Below are 18,649 nucleotides of genomic sequence, written 5' to 3'. Positions count from 1 at the left end.
AAACTAGTGTGAACTGCATCCCCTGGAAATGCAGAAGGAAAAAGCAGAACCCAGCGTGTGGCACGTTTCTCCCAGCTGCTCTGCTGCCTGTCCGGGAGGTATGCCAGGAGACCCACCACGCTGACCCGGCACCGAGGGGGCCAGATGTGGCTGCAGGAGGATGAGTGGATGAGGCTCTGGCACACGTGCACACCAGCTGGCACAGGGGAGCTCCGTGCAGGAATAGCCCTCGCCTCAAACTCCTGGCATCCTCCCACCCAGCCTCAGGCCCACGGGAAGGATGTGCTGCCCCAGCTCTGGACGAGGTGTGAAACAGTCCACAAAGCTGCCGCTCCCCACAGCTGCCAAAATCCCTGGCTGCCCACCAACGCTGTGCTCCTGCTCACTGTACGAGTTATCAGGCAGTAACAGATGTCCTCTAATAACAAGCTTATTATTGGACTTAGCAGATAAAAAGGGACATGTATGCTGGGTCAGAAGTTTGGCAGTGAGCTTTCTTCCACAGCCCACCTTAAAATATCTCTTCCCCATACCTGAGCTACAGGCCTGTCTCTCTTCATAACAAGGATGAGATTTAACATTTATTTTAAAAGTCAGCTTTATTTGCTCCAAGAGGACACGCATCTGCGTGCTGGCAGTTATTTTTCCACTTGTGCTGCATATCTCTCAGCCTGTATTTGAGACAAACCAGATTTAGAACATACCAGATTAGGAAAACTCATTGGACTTTCTCTGCCGCCAGCTCCACCAAGTGAAAAGTAAACCTTTGCCACAGGACATTGAAAGCAGAAATTTTTAAAATGTACTCCTAAGTCAGGGTCATGGTTTGAAAACCCAGCTCTTCTCAAATAGCTCAGAGGTAACCTCAGGAGATTTCAGAGGAGTCAGCTGGGGAATAAGGCATTTGTGCCAACGGCCACGGAGACCTGCCACTGTACAGCCGGATCCTGCCACTTGGACTTGACATCAGCAGCAGGCCATAGCTCCTCAGCCAAATCAATAGGATTAGTCAGAGAAGTAATGCATTTCTCCACAGGAGAAAAAAGGAGCAAAGGTATCCCTCATTTACATTCACTGCACACCACAGTTTATTTGATATATTAACTTTTTTTCACTATATAGATGAGATCAAATTTGGGGGAATGAGGTCCTGATCTGAAAAAATGCGTAATGCCATTGGGGAAAACAGACGGCAACTACAGATCAGAAATCATAAGGAAGCCAGACTAATGCTGTCAAAGAAAAAACAGCTCATTCCCAGGAAATGTTAGAGCCCCTGGAGCCCCGCTCTGTGCCGGCGAGCATCACCTTCAGCTCTGAGGAGCGCAGCTCCCACGCTCCACCATCGGCCTCAAGAGCCCCAGGGCCAGCTGGAGTCACTGGAGCAGCGCAGCGGTGCGCAGAGGGTACCGGCACACGGGTGCGGGCAGAGCCCCGGCAAGGAACACACCTCCTCTGCCCATCCCCTCCCAGCCTGGGGGTAGCTGGCTGCGGACGCCCTCCAGCACGCTCCCTCCCTTGTGCCAGCGCAGCGCTTTTGGCCAGCGAGCCGAGGGACGGAGCCAAGTCTCCACCTCTGCCGCCTCGGCCGCTCCCGAGGGGAGCGCGGCTTGGCCGCCGCTTCCCCGGGCTGGCAGCCCGCCCGCGGGGCTGGCAGCGCCGGCCGGGACTCCTGCTGCCACCTGCCACCCTGCACCCTGCCACCCTGCCACCGAGCTCCAGCTGGCCACACGCCGGGCTCAGCCGGCTCCTCACGCCTCCCTGCCAAAGGCAGCAGGGAGCATAGCAGAGCTTCGGCTTTCCGGGTTAGGGGTATCCCACACCTCACTGTCAAAGGGATTCACGTTTCTTTCCCTATTTCTACATCTCTTTCGAGCAGTTCATGCAGTTCCTTCGCTTTCTTCAGCTGCCCCTGAACCTGAGATTGAGCTGCTAAATCTGCTGGAGTGCCTATTCAGCTTATGTGGCTATTTTGCCTTTTTTCATTTATTATTTGCATTCCAGCAGCATATGAAGGCCTCGGGCAGGATGAGAGACTGTTTCTGTTGGTTCTGCCTGCCTGGCCTCTCAACCAGTAGGTCTGACCTGTCTCCTGCTTTTTCAGGAAGGGCTCATATAAGCTTTAGGAGTGTTACTTCAGAGCCAAAGATGATGCTCAGCAGGTCAGAAAAGGTGTCCTTCAGTGCTCCCATACTGACTGTGGGAATTAATATTAGTAGTCAAATGCTTTATTAGCAGAAAGCTCTTGTACTGACAAAAGTTTTACAGAGAAATTCTTGGATACAGGTTTGTTACCACCATGCAACATAAAACCCAAGACTCTACAATGCACAAGATGCTAAAAATCAAATATCCACACCAATCATCAGCTTCTGCTTTTGCCTAGGACCTGTCTGGTTACTTCCGCTGACTTCTGTGGCAGACATTATCAACTAGAAGTGTGCCTGCCTACTGCAATGGATGTACCATGTGCATACACCTCCCCCTCTCTCACACGCTGCCATTCACCTTCTCCCTAATCAAATCTCTGTGAAGACCATCCATCAACCCCTATCATTTATCCTTCCCACACACACCAGCTCACAAAACAGAATTATTCTTGTTAACATTCATTCCATTAATGAGAAATCCCTGCTGGTTCATCATCCAGTGGTACAAGTCTTTGCACTCACAGGCTGACATCTCTATCATGCTCCAAACTGCTGCCCTGGGGTACAGTAATCTCTTACAGACTGGTCTCCAAGCAGAGGAGAGGCACGTTTCTTAGTACCAAACCTAAATTTAAATCTCTTTCCCCTTGAGCTGCTGGGGTTTCAGTATCTTTTTCTCCTGCATGGAACCTAAAATCAGCTATGATGCTTCATTGGTTAGCTAACTGCTTCTGTCCTTTGGGATTTTTCATATGCTGTTGATAAAAGAGCCAGTGAAAAATATCCATTAAATTCTTGATCTCTACTTTCTTGTTTCTTTTTCTGCAAAGCTTGAAAAAAAATTAAAAAAAAAAAAAAAAAGAAGGAGAAATACATAAATACATCACTCAAATGCAGCACTTGATATCTGAGCTGAGGGGTTATAACCAGCCAATGCCTAAAACCCATCCCAGGTGCCAGTTTGGCTCTCTTGTAGCCAAGCATCAAGGTGAGCATCATGTATTGTTTGACTCGATGCAGGAAGAGGAGCAGCAACACGCTCTCATACAGCAGATCACCACAATTCCTGACTAGTGGAGGAAACATTAATACATTGTAAATGGCTTTGAATTCCATTTTTTCTTAGGTGTGTCTTCTGAAATTTGCAAGGATGACAATTAAGACCCATCTCAGTAATTATTTTCATGACACTGTGACCTCCACTGGACTTTGACCTCCAATTTACTCTACATCAGCTTCCAAGCAACCAGCCAACCATTTCACCACCTCCCAGAGCTCTGATGAACTGGTGATGTAGAGGGAATGGGTTTTACATCATTACTAAGATGGTGTGGCCGAGTCCTCTCTCACCCCCTGCCATGTGGGTCACACAACATGAACAAATTTGTTTTGTTCACTCTAAAACTAAAAGCCTTTTTTTACTAATACTACTTGTTTTGGAAATCACATATTTAAGAATGTATATTCCTTGCCTCTCCTTTTCTGTTTCCAACATCTTTAATAACTCTCACTCTGCCCTCCTAGTAGCTACTACACAGTATCTGAGAGCTCTTCAGTTCTCTTCCAAGCCTGTAACTGCCAAGGCTGCTGCACCCAATCTCCAATCCCCCATCACAGTCAGGATGTGTAGGACAGATGTCACTGAGCTGCAGTTGGTTTGGGGTATTTTTTTAATGACAATGGGGCAAATCCTTTGTGTTAACACCATGCCAGACTGATATGCTGTCAGCTTGCTCCAGCTTTCCTAGGAAACAGCACACACCACCAAAGAAACCTTTAAGACCAAGAAGTCCTCGTGCAAGAAATAATTTTCAGCCTCTCCTCTGCAAGCTTCCCCTCTCTCTTTCACATCTGTTGGCTTTTCTGTATGTATGCCTTTTTCATTTTCTTACCCCTTGAATAACTTGTTTGGATGACAAGACTCCACCCATACTAAATGCTCACCATGATATCAAAACTCTCCCCACAAACTCCAGTAAATTTTTAAGAATTAATTTTTAAAACTGGTTTATGATATCAACAAGGGCATGGGGAAAGCCCTGGTTACCCTCATCAAGGTTCCCTTCAGCTCTGTGGAATCCTGGCCTTCCCCTGCAGAAGTTTTGGGAAGATGGTTACTGGCGAGCTCTTCAACTGCCTCACCTGAATACTAATTTATTACTAAGAGCACTGTGCTCAATCTGTCCCAAGGTAACTGAGTCAACCCTGTGGAGGAGCAGACACCCTCTCACTGAGACTTCAGACCAGTATAACCAAGCCTCAGCCACTGTGGAATTCTCCGCTGTTTGAACACTTTGCCGCTCTTCTTTCCTCCTCCTCTGCCCTCATCTTAAATGATATCCATCCTGAACACCCTTGGATTTACCCCATTTTCTAGTATGTATTAAGTTCTTCTCTCCACCTTAAATTTTAATACTGCTTCTCCACTTCCTAAACCAGTGAATAATCTCTCTCATCTTTGTCACAGACAGATTCTTAGTCAAATACATAGACAGATAACTTCTAGTCAAATGAAGTCTGATACCAGCTAGTGGGGATCCTATGTAGAAGTACAACAGACACCATGACCACAGCAGTCTGAAGCAGAAAAGAATCCTGTCCTGAGAAAGGAGAGGTGCAAAGTTTTAAAATGTCCAACACTTCAGAGATTGAGATAAAGAAAAACACTGAGTAGAGCAGGAAAAAAATAAGATCCTATGGTGAGTATGGGAAAGGCACTTGATGAGTATGCTGCCTGACAAGAACACAGTATCCAGCATGACCCAGGCTGCCTTTATTCCTTTTATGTTCTCGTATCTCACTTGGCATCACTGTCTGGTTAAATAGGAAGGAACAGAGAAACTCTGGAAAACTGCAAAAGAATTAAACAGGCTTCACGCATACCTGGCTATGGATTTTTATAGTGTTAATTAAGAGGATGCCGAAGAGTTCCAGGGAGGAGAAAATATTTCCCATAATGTCTGAGAGTAGAAGTTAACAAGCCTGCTGGGATCTTTTTAGCCCCTGCAGAGCTAAGGCTTCAACATTATTAAATGGCTGTCGCATCTAAAGTACAGTGCAACATAACTCAACACACAACAGAAAGCACAGGATGCTGAAATGGGGGATGACTTTAGATTACACCACAGACTAATTCAATTTCAGGACAGGTATTTCCACGACTGTGGAAAACAAGAAAAGTACCCAAAAGAAGAGAGAAGGCAGACTTGCAGTCGGGGCCCTCAAATAGCAAAAAAGGTGTCAAAGGAAGTTGCATGCTTCAAGACATTGTGGTTCAGTACAATCATTCAGATGAGCTATCAAAAACACTGACACTACAGAAGCAGAGAAATGCTTTCCCTGGGTGGTGGCACTCCTCAGGAGACATGGTGTCTACTACCAGTTTTTAAGCACGTAGTTGGTGGCTTAGGAATTATTAGCCACCAAGGCTACAGTGACACAAGTTAGTCACTGCTCCCAGCTTGCTTGGGTACATCCAAAAAGCTTATCCCTATGCAAGCAGCAGCCATTTCCCATTGCAACCAGTGATCAAAAGGATTTTGCTGTATTTGATGAGTCTTTAAGGTGTACATTCTAGGTTTCTCTACTTAGAATTATTTCACCAAGCCTAACCCTTAAAATATATGCATGTTAAGAGTTGTAAGATGACTAGTTTTCTTTTTAACAATACAAATTTTTAGGATATTTGGAAAACTCCTTTTCTTAGTCATTGCCATGCATAAATGCATGATGCAGCATACAGAAATTAATATCAACCTTTTTTTCAATTCTTTAGGGCACTTTTTTTTTAACCCAAAAAGCAGTACAAGTGAGCAAGGTCTTCCCTGACTTCAGTAAGGGTGTTAGGTGTGCACTTAGCAAAGAGAATTGCATGGAAAGTGACCCCAAGATCTGATAATATGAACAAACATGAATGAGCAGACAAAAACTGAGAATGTTCCTTACTGTTACCCACCCCTAATCAGTGCTATGAAGCATGACATTCACATATGTACCAACTTAAACAAAGTCTCCTTATATGAATCAGGCATGATGCGCAGTCTACAACAATTTGTACAAACATAGAATTGGAAAAGATTCTCCAAACATCCTGTAGCTGGAATAGGACTCCAAGTCATGATGGTTTTATGTACCTCTAACTGAAATATCTAGTTCAAAGTGACCTAGATGATTTGGGGGAAAAAAAAAAAAAAGGAAAAAAAAAGACACTTATTATGCTAATTACTGCTGAAAAAAATCCCAAACCTTCCTCATTCATCATCTTTCTCAAGACACATGTAGCTTACCCAGCCTAAACAGTACATAGAGATTTCATTATGTCAGCCTGAAAAAATTAGATTAAACAGTCATAACACTGAAATCTAGAATCTGGCACAGAATCTTGATGTTCCAAGTGCACAACCTATACTAGTACTTAGAAAACCATGCAAAGAACTACTGAGTGCAATCCAAATTCACAACCACCACAATCAGTTAACCTCTCTCTTACCATACAGACAATTTCACTAGCAAACAATCATAGTTCAATGATTTAAAGCGAGCAATTTTCAATGCAAGTAGAAAACAGTGTTTTTATGAAAGAAATGTTAAGTCTCTGACTAGCCTATAATGTTGCAGAATTTCTTGAAATTCTGTTCAGTTCAGTACCAAATCCCACCACTAAGAGATTTTCTTAGGCAGGAGTAACTTCAATTTTGCCTCCCCCCCCCCAACAACAGTCTGCACAGTGTATCAAGCAGCCATTTATGCTCTAAACTGAACAGTAATGTCATGGGATTTGGGCACTTCCTCTGCTTTGCAAGCATCACATGAGGAAAGGGAAACAACAACATATGAAACGGTAAACCAGGCACCATCCAACCACATTTCATTTCAGAGGAAATCACTTGCACTCAGTCATCTGCCAGAACTGCAAGGAGGCCAAAAGTTTGTCTCCTCTGGGCTCTAAACACATCCCTCCACCCCATGACTCCCACCAACTGCAGCACATTCCTGCCCTGCAAGACGTGAACCTAATGCAGAAGGTCAACTCCCTTCAAGGAGATTTCTGAGGAGCAATCAGGCACTGGTGAGCAAAGATGTAGCTGCTCTGGTCTCTGCTGGATGTGACAGTAGGAGGCCTGGTGTCCCCAGGAACCTTCGGAGGTCAAAAGGAAAACTCATCATTGAATGCATGCTTATCCCAGACATGCAGTATCTGAAGAAAAGTGACAAAACCTCATGGCAAAATGTTTAACAAAGGCCAGATCTAGCCCTGCCTCTCACTTCCTCCCCTCCCTGCTCACACTGTCACAGAAGGATCATTCACCATGTTGGAAGCCCCAGGCATGAGGGTCACAGTCACCCAGTGAGGGCTCTCTTATGGTGCTAGCAGCCAGTTCCAGCGCCAGGCACACTCCCTGCAGGCTCAGGCCTGAGAAGAGAAGAACAAGAGAACCCTGGCAGACCACCAGGGTCACAAACAAGGAGAAAAGAGGGGAAAAAACAGCTCTCAGGGCTGATCAGGGCTTTGCAGCCAACACCAATGAAAATTGTGCTCGGGGCAGATGGCAATTCTTGCTCCAGCTGTAAACGCCCTGGAACAAGGACTGCTTTTTTGCCCTTTTGCAAAGCATTTAACACATGCACACAGGGAGCCTCAGCCAGATGGAGGGCTACGAGACAGTGGCAGGCAGGAGAGAAAGCCTGTTGTCATACAGCAGCACTGCTGATGTTTAGGGATGAATGGCAACACGAGCTACAAGGTGGTCTTTCTTTCCACCTTCCAGTTAGCCCGCTGGATCGTGTTAGCCGCCTGCTTCTTATCAGACTTTACAGTTCCCCCTCACCACTGCTCAATTCCATCATGCCGTCACTTAACTTGTGCATGTAATTTAAAGCCAGATAGACAGCGGGGAAATTGCTTCCTCTGAGGCCCCTACTAATTGACCCCTATCCACAGAGCTCAGCAGTCTTCCCTTAACAGCACTCGCACGCGCTACCGCAACACGAAGTGCAAGTTCGGAGGTTGCCAGCGCAGCCTCTCTCCCCCGTGGCAATGCCATATGGTGTTAAGACTTTCAGGATCAGACGCCGTTCCTGCTGAAATCAATCATCACAACCTATCCCTGGAGAAGGCCATCTCAAAATCCCACTGCCTTGAAGCACAGCTCAGCCAAGTGCCTCGGATTTGGAGGCTGGTATTGACTCAGTCAGGTTGGTATGCAAACGCTCACTTTAACAGCGCACATATCAATTAGCTGGGCTGTTACAAAGGGAGCAAGTGGTGCCCGCTATGATGACAGCATGCCTAAACAGCTGATATTTCACATTTGGCAGGACCCTTCAGCCCCTGCCAATGCAAGTCAGCCTCTCTGCCTGAACTTGCTGTCATGCTAATAAAAATGAGCACTGGGGCAACTGAGATTCATACACTGAATAGGGTTCGCTTAAAAGAGAAAAGGATGTGAACTACCATCAGGCACCTAATCTTCATAACCTGCAGCAGAAGTTAGAGACATGTGCCCCAATCAGAGGAAAATAAGTAGTCTCTATGGGTAAATAAAGATTATGTCTCTTTAAACTGACTGTAAATCTGAATGAACACAGAATATACATACACAAGTAGGCAGCGTGCAACGTGACGTCAATCTGATTTTTATAGATTTATTATTGCCGTACATAAAATTTCCTAGTAATAATAACATTCTATGAAAAATACTAGAGCATTGGGACACTTTTAATGTGAAAACAGTACAAGAAAAGTAGGAAAAATAATTCAAGTGTTTAAAAAAAAATGCTGGGCGAGAAGCATTCCATGAAAAATGCAAGGGTCAGGAACTGGAAAGCATCACGTGAATCTGTCTTCAACTCCATATACTATCTTTGAGAGTTATATCCTATGCCTTCATTGCATCAGTAGAAGAGATTTAAAGGAAAATAAGAGAAATTGTTTATATGGGGTCAGCCAGCTTATGGTTTATTGTTATTTTTCAAAGTTTCCATTTGTTTTTAAACATGGTTCCACCCCCGCACTGTAAATCACCCCTGCCCTTTGCAGCCACTGTCCAGCACAATTCACGAATCATCTAAGTGTGCAGTGGAATGTGAGCCCCTCAATCCCTGATGCATATCCATGGGAGCGTGCCAAGCGAGGTGCCAGGGGACCATCCACACAGAGCGGTGGATCCCTCAGGAGCACAGGCCAAAGAGGCACTCCAGCCACTCACTCTACAGGGAGGCTGCGCTTGCCCACCCCCAGCACCAACACCGCTGCCACAGGGCCCTCGTGGAGACCCTGTCACCCTCTGACACCCTTCCAGCTGGTGGCCACACAGCCAGAGCACTGCTGCTGCAACTGTGTTGTAGGCAGCCCTTCTGTCACTTTATTAATTTTAATTTTTTATAAAGAAGAAAGAAGATATAAGGAAAACAACTATGTAAATAAGTTATTCTTCCTCTCCTACTTACAAACCACACTTCTTTAAAGAAATTAACCACATCCTGTGACAAACTTTGTGATGGGCCATGACCTGCAGAGAAGCCATGCATTATTGACATCTCCACAGCTGGAAAGAGAAACCCGTTTCCTTCGAGTCACAGTACAGCAGCAGAGGAGCTTTTGTGTTTACGTATCTGATGGAGCACAAACAGGAGAGAACAAGTGGGGGGAAAGAGAGAATGAAGAAAAGAAGTGAAGGCAGGTGGTTATGAGAGCACACAAGTGGCTAGTTAAACCATGGGTTTTACTAGTCACAGTGGTTAAATGATTTTAATGGGAGGCATTCTCATAGCACACCTTAAAAGTTTTTAACACTACCAAACACCTTTGTCAGGAGCAAGGAAGTTCTGGAAATGTGCTCAGAGATGCACACAAACCCATATGAAGATCTGATAATGTACAAATCTGATTCTTCCAGAGATAGCTCACTTTCTGCACAAATCGATAAACCATCAGAACCTATCATTTATCACAAACATTAAATCCCAGCAGCACCCTGGTTTGCAAGCCTAATGAGGGAACTTGGCACACAAAGGCACTCTCAGTGCTGGGTAGTGTGGGGGGAATTCTCCATGTCTCTGGTTCAGGGAGTCTCTTTTAGGCTGTACTCAGCACTAACAGACCAGGGTGTTAACTATCGTTTTCGCAAACTTGCTACAAAACCAAAAAAGGCATATTATTGAGAAAAGCAAGAGCTGAAAACCTAGTCTAGTTTCTATCCCCTGGAAAGTCCCATCCTGGTTTTTGTCTTAGCAATGCTGGGTCACCATTCACAAAAAAAAAAAAGTGCTAAAAGGATGCAGAGCTATGAATTAAACTTTCAGCAGGGACAGTTCACTCTTGAAAGAAGGAATTAATTAGTTGTTTTGATGAGGCTGGTTAGGAAAGAGTTAATACTATCAGCCAAATGTCAGTGAACCCCCAAATGTTGCTTTTGTCCCATGACAGTGTCAATACCAACACTATTATCTCAATTTATTTAACACTGAACAAATTAATTGGCTGTAAGTGTTGCTTTTTCCCTGGAATCCCTCATCCCATCTCTTCTTGGAGAGAGCTCCTGCGAGCAATGAGCAAGGGAATAAACCGCTATGCAAACACACACAGGCACACACACACAGAGGGAAGTTGCAATTTCTCACTTAGTTGCTGATTTCTGTGACTACAAATCTTGATGTCACCCGCCACACACTACTCCTCTGTACTAAATCCATCATCCTCGACACCTTCAGACACATCTGAGACGTGTGTCGAACCAGCAACACTGTAATTTTTATAATGACAAGGAATTAAGTATGATTACTAGTCTTTCCTCTCACTTGTTTCCTTCCCCTAACGATACCATCCAATTGCCATTTTCCTCACAGTTGTGTATTTTGGTTCCCATTGTCTGTCGTACCCAATACAATAACCGAAATGTCTGCGACGCGGGATCTGCCTGTCTCTTGCACGTCTAGCAAATCTGAAAACCTGTTGTTACAGCTTCGGGGAACACAATACATTGTCAGTTCCGAGGAAACGTTGTAAAAATAACCATACATACAGTTCAGTGAGAAATCAGTTCAGTCATACCTGTGCTATTCTTCCATTTGGTTTAATACACCATGAGTAGATTATTTCATAAAAGACATTGCCAAAGACTTGGGTGTGTTTCACCTACTATTGGGCTCTGTGGCCCGTTGTCTGTCTGGGACACACTACTACCAGCCAACCTGGAGATGAACTTGCTATTGCTTTCCCTAAACTTCTGACAGCGAGAGCCTGGTGTTCAGCTAAAACTTTCCCTTTCCCACCTCCCTGCTCCTACAAACGGCCCCGAATCGTGATTGCCATTAATTAAACAAGAAAAAAAAAAAAAAAACAAAAAAAAAAAAACGGGGGGAGAGAAATTAAAAAAAAAATAGAAAAAGGAACCAGAGAGCCAGCAGTCTTATGGAAACAGCACGGCAGATAAACCAGGTTAGCATCGTTCCGTAACGGCCACGAGCTGGCGGGGCGGGGGCCGGCGCCCCCCGGCCGTCCCTCCTCGGCCCGGGGCCGGGGGCCAGCGGCCGGCTCGGCGGGGCGCCGCGGGAGGCGGCGTTTCTCTTCCCTGCGGGGCGGAGAGGGGCGGGCGGCGGGGCCGCGCCGCGGGGAGCCGCGCCCGCGGCGGGGGCTCCCTCAGAGCCTGAAGGAGGCCTCGGAGAAGGGATGCTGCATCTTGAAGCTAGACAAGAAGCACTGGAGGGGCGGGGGCAGGGGGTTGAGGAGGGACGGCGGGAGGCTGGGGAAAAAGAAATCATCTCCTCTGACCTCTAACGAAGTGCCCGGTTTTTTCTTAAGCTCTTCACATTTCCTAAATTTGCAGATCTGGTGTCCCGTTTTGCGGTTCCTGCAACTGCTGCAGACTCCACAGTTGATGAGCCGCTTGCAGGGCACGCACACCCCGCAGCGTTTCCGCTTCTTCTTGGCGGGGTTGCCCGCCCCGGCCCCGGCCCCGCCGCCGGTGCCGCCGGCCCCCCCTCCGCCTCCGCCGCCACCGCCGCCCCCCGCGCCGGCGGCGGCGCCCAGGGCGGAGGCGGGCGAGGCCGAGGCGTGGCTCTGCGGGCAGTCCGCCAGGTTGGCGATCTGGAAGGCGCTGTCTGTGACGGCGGCCGAGGCCGCGGCGGGGGAGTGCAGGGCCGTCATGACGATGACCCCGGGGGGCAGGGAGAGGCCGCCCAGCGCGGGGATGGCCGAGAAGGTGCCGACGCGGTCGGGGAGGTTCATGATCTCGGCTTCGGCGGCGCCGCACTTGAGCTTGTTCATGCACTCGCCGGCCAGCGGCCGGCAGTGCTCGGGGGCGAGGGTGGACAGGAAGTTGCCGTTGGCCATGGGCAGGGCGGGCTGCTCGGCCGGCGGGCAGCCGGGCTTGCCCAGCCGCTGCGAGTCGCTCCGGTGGTGCATGCCGCCCCTGCCGGCGTGCAGCGAGGAGGCGGCGGCGGCGGCCGCGGAGGCGGCGGCGGCGGCGGCGGCGGAGGAGGAGGAGGAGGGTTTCCTCGCGCCGCCCGCCGCGCCGCCGCCGCCGCCGCTGCCCCAGAGCATGGCGGTGGCGGCGGCGGCCGTGGCGGTGTCGCAGTTCCAGGGGGACATGCCGATGCGGGCGGCGGCGGCGGCGGCCGCGCTGGGGAAGATGGGGGTGGTGATGCGGGCGATCTTGGCCGCCTGGGGGAAGGCGCCGCCGTTGGTCTTGTAGAAGGTGGCGAAGGAGCGGTACCTCTCCATCTCCGAGTTGTAATCCACAAGGCTGTTGAGGGCCCCCTCGGGCAGGTGGCTGTCCTTGGGCAGCCCCGGCGCCTCGGGGTTGGGGCCGCTCTCCACGCACACGTTGGTGTTCATGGTGGCCGGGGCGGGGGGGGGCGGCGGGAAGGGACGGGACGGGGGGGGCTGGGGCCGGGGGGAGAGGGACGGGGCGGGGGGGGTCGCTTAATCCTCCTCCTCCTCCGGACGCATCCCCGCGGTCGGTGCTTGGCCGGGCAGCCGTTCCTCCGGCATCCTCACGGGAGCTGCCGCAGCTGAAACACAAAAAGTCATTTCCGAGGGGGTGCGCGCGCGCGGGGGGCGCTGACGGCCGCCCACGGCCACCCCGGGGGAGGGGAGAGCACACACGGGTGGGGGCACACGCCGCCGTACCCGCGGGCAGAGGGCTCGAAGCGCCGGCCCGGGTGGAGCAAACCCGGTCCCGGGACAAGGTGGGGGGCGGGGGACACGACACGGGGGCCGGGAGCTGCCCACCTACCAGCACCGGGAAAAATGAAAAGGCAGGGAGAAAGAGCGGGGAGGGGGGAAATAAATAAAAGGAATTAGAAAAAAAGAAAAAAGAGGGAGGTGGGGGAGGGAGCCGCCAGCTGCCACGGTGTCCTTCTGAGCCCGGCGGTCATTAGCTGCCTGCCGGCACAGCTGGCTCCGCCGGGCGCTGGTTGCGGCGCACCGGTTTCCCCGGCCCCCACCGCCGCCTCTGGGTATAGGGGGGCTGCCTGCAGGCCGCGGGGGGCACGGGGCTAGGTTTAAAAAAGAAAAAAAAAAAAAAAACCAAAAAACTTAAGCAATTTCACAGCTTGTGATCCCGGCGCCTGCAGCTGTACTAACGACGGAGTATTTATCCCAGCCTCTCGGGGAGGATTCCCCGTCACCGCCGCCGGGGGCTGCGCAGGGAGGGCTGGGGACACACACACCGAGACGGGGACAGCCCCTCTATGGGCGCCGCAGGACAGGGGGCTTCTCCGAGAGACAGCCCGGGAACGCTCGGGGGGGCACGTCGCTGTACCTGCTGAACTAGCTTTCATCGGGGAAAGATGGCTTTCTGCTCCAGGCTAGGAAAGTTTAGGAGGGGGCTAAGGACACGGGGTCCGTTTTTTTTCCTACCGCCCCCTTTCTCCCCCAGGGAGGTCAATAGGGGTATTTTAGTTCATGGCAATGAGGAAGGTATATTATGGCAGCCTGCGCGAACTAAAGCAAAACATAAGCATAACTTAAAAACCCCTCAGTTTATGAACACTGCCTCTTTGTTTTCCAGATGCTCTACCTGAATAGTTCAGATATTTCCAGCATCTTTTCTGATGCAGGGCTATCAGAAACGCTCACTCGTGAGGCACTCGTGGGGCTACGTCTAGTTTCCAGACTCTGGTATGTTTAGTTCAAAATGGTTATCAATTACGGTAATTACGATCATAATTAGATTAATGAACCGTTTGCAGCCCAACCTACCGAGTGCAAAAACTTCGTCTTCTCCCAACGTCGTGCACTGAAAGCGGGCTTTATGTAAACAAATCCAGATGAAGGGAGCGTAAATCTACAGAAGGAACCTCACCCCCGGCTGTACTGGGGACTGGCGGGCGTCCTTCCGTCGGGGAAAAAAAAAAAAAAAAAAAAAGACCCCGAGCTCGCAGGAGCCACCTCTGTTTCCACGTCAGGGAAAAACCCAGACTCTCGCTGCCTTCAGAGGTCTAGTGGCAATACAAAGGCTGCCCAGGAAAGCTCTAGGCTAAGCGTCGTCTTGTGGAGGGATGCAAAGGATTTGCTTACAGCAAAAAACCCCAAAAACCTCCCCCGTTTCCAGAAAGGAAAACCTAGCTGCATGTCCTCGATAACAACTACTCAATGAAACTAGTTTTGCCAGCCATGTGTACGAAAGCCACGCATCTGGTAAGGAATAAAATGTTAGCGTTCAGCCCTTTATGCCAGAAGTCATATGCATTTTCTTGCCCTATTTCCCCCAGCATTAAACTGGCTTCTCTCCACAAACCTTCCCTCGCTGGCTACCTTTTCTCTCCCCACGATCCCCTCTCAGGCTTTATTGCCACCAGCAGCGAGAAAATGATGGTGCCCACCAACCGGGTCATTATTGTTTAATCGATGCATCTCCGGAGCATGAAAAGGGTACCCGAGACGCAGTTATTGATTTCCCTCCCCCTCCAACTATCGCCCTCTTTTCCACGAATGAAATAAATAAATAGAAATTGCTAGCCGGGCTTTGCGATTCTGTCCCTGCTTAAGCTAAATGTGACCGTGCATGTTCAATATTGCATGTCTGCTCTGCCAAAGACAGAGAGATCAAAGGTCATATTTAAGATTCAGGAGGAGGGGCGGGTGCAGATTAATTAATAAATTAATATAGCGACGCCTTTTATTGCCCAAGTCTAGCATTAATCTACTTTTACGATCCCAGATAGCAAGAACAACAGAAAAAAAAAGAGCCCCGACAAACCCACAAAATTAAAAAAAAAAGAAACAACCCACCCCTCTAAAAAAAACCCACAACTAAAACCCGAAACCACACACACACACACACAAAAAAAAAAAAAAAAAAAAAAAAAAAAAGAAAAAAACCCGCGAAGAATAAGGGGTGGGGGGGGAAGATGAGGGGGGAAAGCAAACCAGTCACTTACCAGGCTCTTTATTTGGGGGGGCTTGAGTGTGCAGACGCTACCAGCCTGTCTGCCTTTAATTAGTTGCACATCAGTCCCTAACACAAAGAAGAAGAAGAAGAAGAAAAATATCCAGATGTGCCTTGGCAGCTCCTCAATTACAACTTTGATACTTGTAAACAAACTGCGAGGGGCGGTGGGGAAGGTGGTGGGGGGGGCGGGGGGGATAAATTAAGGCGCCGATCCACTAAACAAATACCTGTAAGTGGCTTTTTTTCCCCCCTCTCTCTCTCTAGCTCGTTGCAGAGAAAGGAGGAGGAGGGGGGGAGCAGGGGAGGCGGCGGGGGGCGAGGAAGGAGCAGGCACAGAGGGAGGGCGGGCGGGCGGGAGTGTGTGTGTGCGTGTGCGCGGTGGTCTCCTCTGCCGGCGCGCTGCTCGCCGCCCGTCTCCCGGCGCCCGCCCTCGCACACAGCGCCGGGAGTGCGTGTGCGTGTGGCGGTGCGGGGGAGGGGAGGGCGGGGGCGGGCGGGAGGCGATCGCCGCCGAGGTGAGGGAGCGCGCCGGGAGGACGCAGGGATGCGGGCGCCCGCCGAGCGCTGGCGGGGCCGCCGCCGAGCGGCGCGCACGGGCCGCGGCGCAGCGCCGGGGCCGCCCCCGCCGCCGCCCCCCGCGCTCCCCTCCCGCGGCGGGGGCGCTGCGGCCGCGGCCGCCCGGTGCGGGGCTGCCGGCGGGGCGGGGCCGCGCCGCGCCGCAGAGGGGAAGGGAGGGGAGGGGGCGGCGGGCAGGGCGCGCCCCCCGCGCTGCGCCCTGCCACCCTCCCCGCGGGCGGGCGCGGAACTGCCGGCAAACTTTGTGCCCCGGGAAGTTTGCGGAGGGGAGCGGCGGTGTCCCCGCCCGGCCTGGCCCGGCCCGGCTGGAGCGGCAGGCCGGTGCCCCGGTCAGCGCACGGGCACGCAGCGTGTCATTTTTCTCGCAGATCTCTAATGACTACCAGCCCCCGCTTACGCTATGATTTTTTTTCAGACGCGTGAGGTGCTGCAGATTTCAGGCACATTTAGGCGAAATTGAGGCAGCTGAACCGTGGACGTTACACAAAGTGTCTCGGCACTCGCTAGAAGTTTTTTCCCAACATTTGCCCTTTGCAGGTGCCAGACCCAGGAGGTGCATGGCACCTGTCCGGGCACTCCACTCGAACCCCACACCTGAAGTGCCAACATTAAAACGCATCTCTTAACAAGCCGCTGACGTCCAGGTGCTGCATGCACACTACTGTTCCTTAAAGAATTTCAGCAAACTGAAAAAAAAACAGCCAAGCCCACCTGCCTTCCCCGGAGTTTTTGAAAGCACAAAAAAGGCCTATATTCACTGAATAAATTATGCATCGCAAGTTTTTCATCCAGCCCCTCGTGGTACCTCCAGAGTGAGCGCTGGTACTTACAGAGCCATTGCTGCAGCCTTGTGCCACCAGCGTGGGCACTAAGCAGTTAAGAAATGGATATTTCTGCCAAGAAAATAATTTTAACCGTTTGTAAATTACAGAAAAAGAAGGGAAAATTGCACTGTTTCATTGGTTCTATATGTAAGTAAATGAAGGATTTATGTGCAAACTGAAGTTTTATTTCCTTCTGCTCCAAGCTGAATTCAAGCTCGTGGTACTCTACAGAATTACCCAAGGGAGAGCACTGCAGGAACCTTTTCCCAGGAGCAGTAAGACAAGGTGGATTTGAGCAGTGGGGTTTGGCAAGGACCAGCAGCCTCATGGCCAGTTCTCCATCAAGTGGGACTGACTGGTACAGATGAGGGACAATTTTGGTCAATCAGGTAGGTTGCAGATCTGCAAGAAGTCGTGCCCCTGGCACTTATGTTATGGATTTATATGCTTTATTTGGAAGCAGTATAGTTTATCTAGCTAATTAGCTGCCTCTACCTATACTATATGCATTTTAAAACACCCCCAAACATGGATTTACATAATAAAGCATAACCTCCCAACAAGCTGGCATCATCCTTTATGACAGTTCTGCTGCCTTTTTCAAAGTAGTTTTCTGTTTTGATACATTTTAACACAAACTTCTGGGGCGGGGGGAATTACAAATGAGGGGAAACGGTGTTTCAGTAATGTCACAAAGTGACAAAAAACAAGAGCATTTCCTGTTGAGGTTCATTCCCTACCACTTTTTTTCCCAAATTAGTTGTCAAAAGCCATAAGCAATACTCCAAATACTGAGGACGTTTTTCAAACACAGACTTCTCCTGAACTCCAAACTTCCTTTAATCACAACTTGTGTCTCACTTAAGCAATCCTTTCCCAGTTAATTTATTACTCTTGAAGGAGTTACATTTTTAATAAGCTAAAAGAGGAAAAGGGGAAAACTCTGATAATCTTTTCTCATGCATAAGGAAGACCATTTCATGTATTTTTTAATTGTCATGTGAATTAAATTGCAGTGCTATATATAACCTTTCTACTCCAGCCTGTAAAGTTGTACATGTTTTTGGTGCTGGGGAAGAAGTGTGGTTCAGATGTTTTGGGGTTTTTTTCTGAAACCTTTTGTTTAGTAGAGTTTGGGGGCTTTTGTTTGTTTGGGTTTTTTGTTTTGTTTTGTTTTGTTTTTTTTGGTGGGGTAGGGGGTGGAGAAGAGGAGAATTTCTGGGTTTTTTTTTTTTTTTGTTTTGGACACAATTCTGTTTTATCCTGCATCCTGCCCTCAGCCTGGGACCTGAGGAGGACTGTTATGTTCAAGAGTCTATTGGTGAGGTAGCTACAAATGTCTCATGATGGAGTCCCAAGAAAGCAATTCCAGATTATCCTTTTCACCATAATCTGTGCTTTCATGGGAGGGACAAAAAGTTAAAAATCACAGGTTCTGTTTTTTGTTCAGAAACCATTCCTATTTCCTTTTTAGCAGGAATGCAGCTGGAGCAGTATGTTGTGACATGGAAACATGGGTGCTGCCCTGCCTTTGTAAATATTGCCGTTGTTCTGAAAGAAAGTTGCAAAAAAAGAGAAACAAATTGAAATTCACATTCAGTTCTTGTTCATTCTGTTACTGACTCTAGTGTGTATCTACAAAGTGACCACTGTAAATCTACCCAGATCCATCAAGTATTATAAGCATTGTACCAGAAACAGA

At 49.2% G+C, this 18,649-nt stretch overlaps 1 protein-coding gene across 2 annotated transcripts in view; it reads right to left on the bottom strand.

The window, feature by feature from the left end:
- Positions 1 to 15,700, bottom strand: part of CXXC4 (CXXC finger protein 4) — a 28,164-nt gene extending 12,464 nt beyond the window's left edge. The window contains exons 1-2 of one of the 2 annotated variants that reach the window (XM_030271642.4): positions 15,537 to 15,700; positions 11,923 to 13,163 (exon numbers count right to left, since the gene is read on the bottom strand). In XM_030271642.4, coding sequence (XP_030127502.4) covers positions 11,923 to 12,987 — 1,065 coding nt within the window. In that variant the 5' untranslated portion in view covers positions 12,988 to 13,163; positions 15,537 to 15,700. Of the gene's footprint in view, positions 1 to 11,922; positions 14,367 to 15,536 lie in introns of those variants that run through there. The other variant, XM_072928548.1, reaches the window with a different exon arrangement.
- Positions 15,701 to 18,649: the final 2,949 nt, after the last annotated feature.

Source organism: Taeniopygia guttata, chromosome 4 (assembly GCF_048771995.1).
Source record: "Taeniopygia guttata chromosome 4, bTaeGut7.mat, whole genome shotgun sequence".
In the NCBI taxonomy this organism is placed as follows: Eukaryota; Metazoa; Chordata; class Aves; order Passeriformes; family Estrildidae; genus Taeniopygia; species Taeniopygia guttata.
Note: the sequence above shows the minus strand (reverse complement) of the source record. Positions and strands in the feature narration are given on the sequence as shown.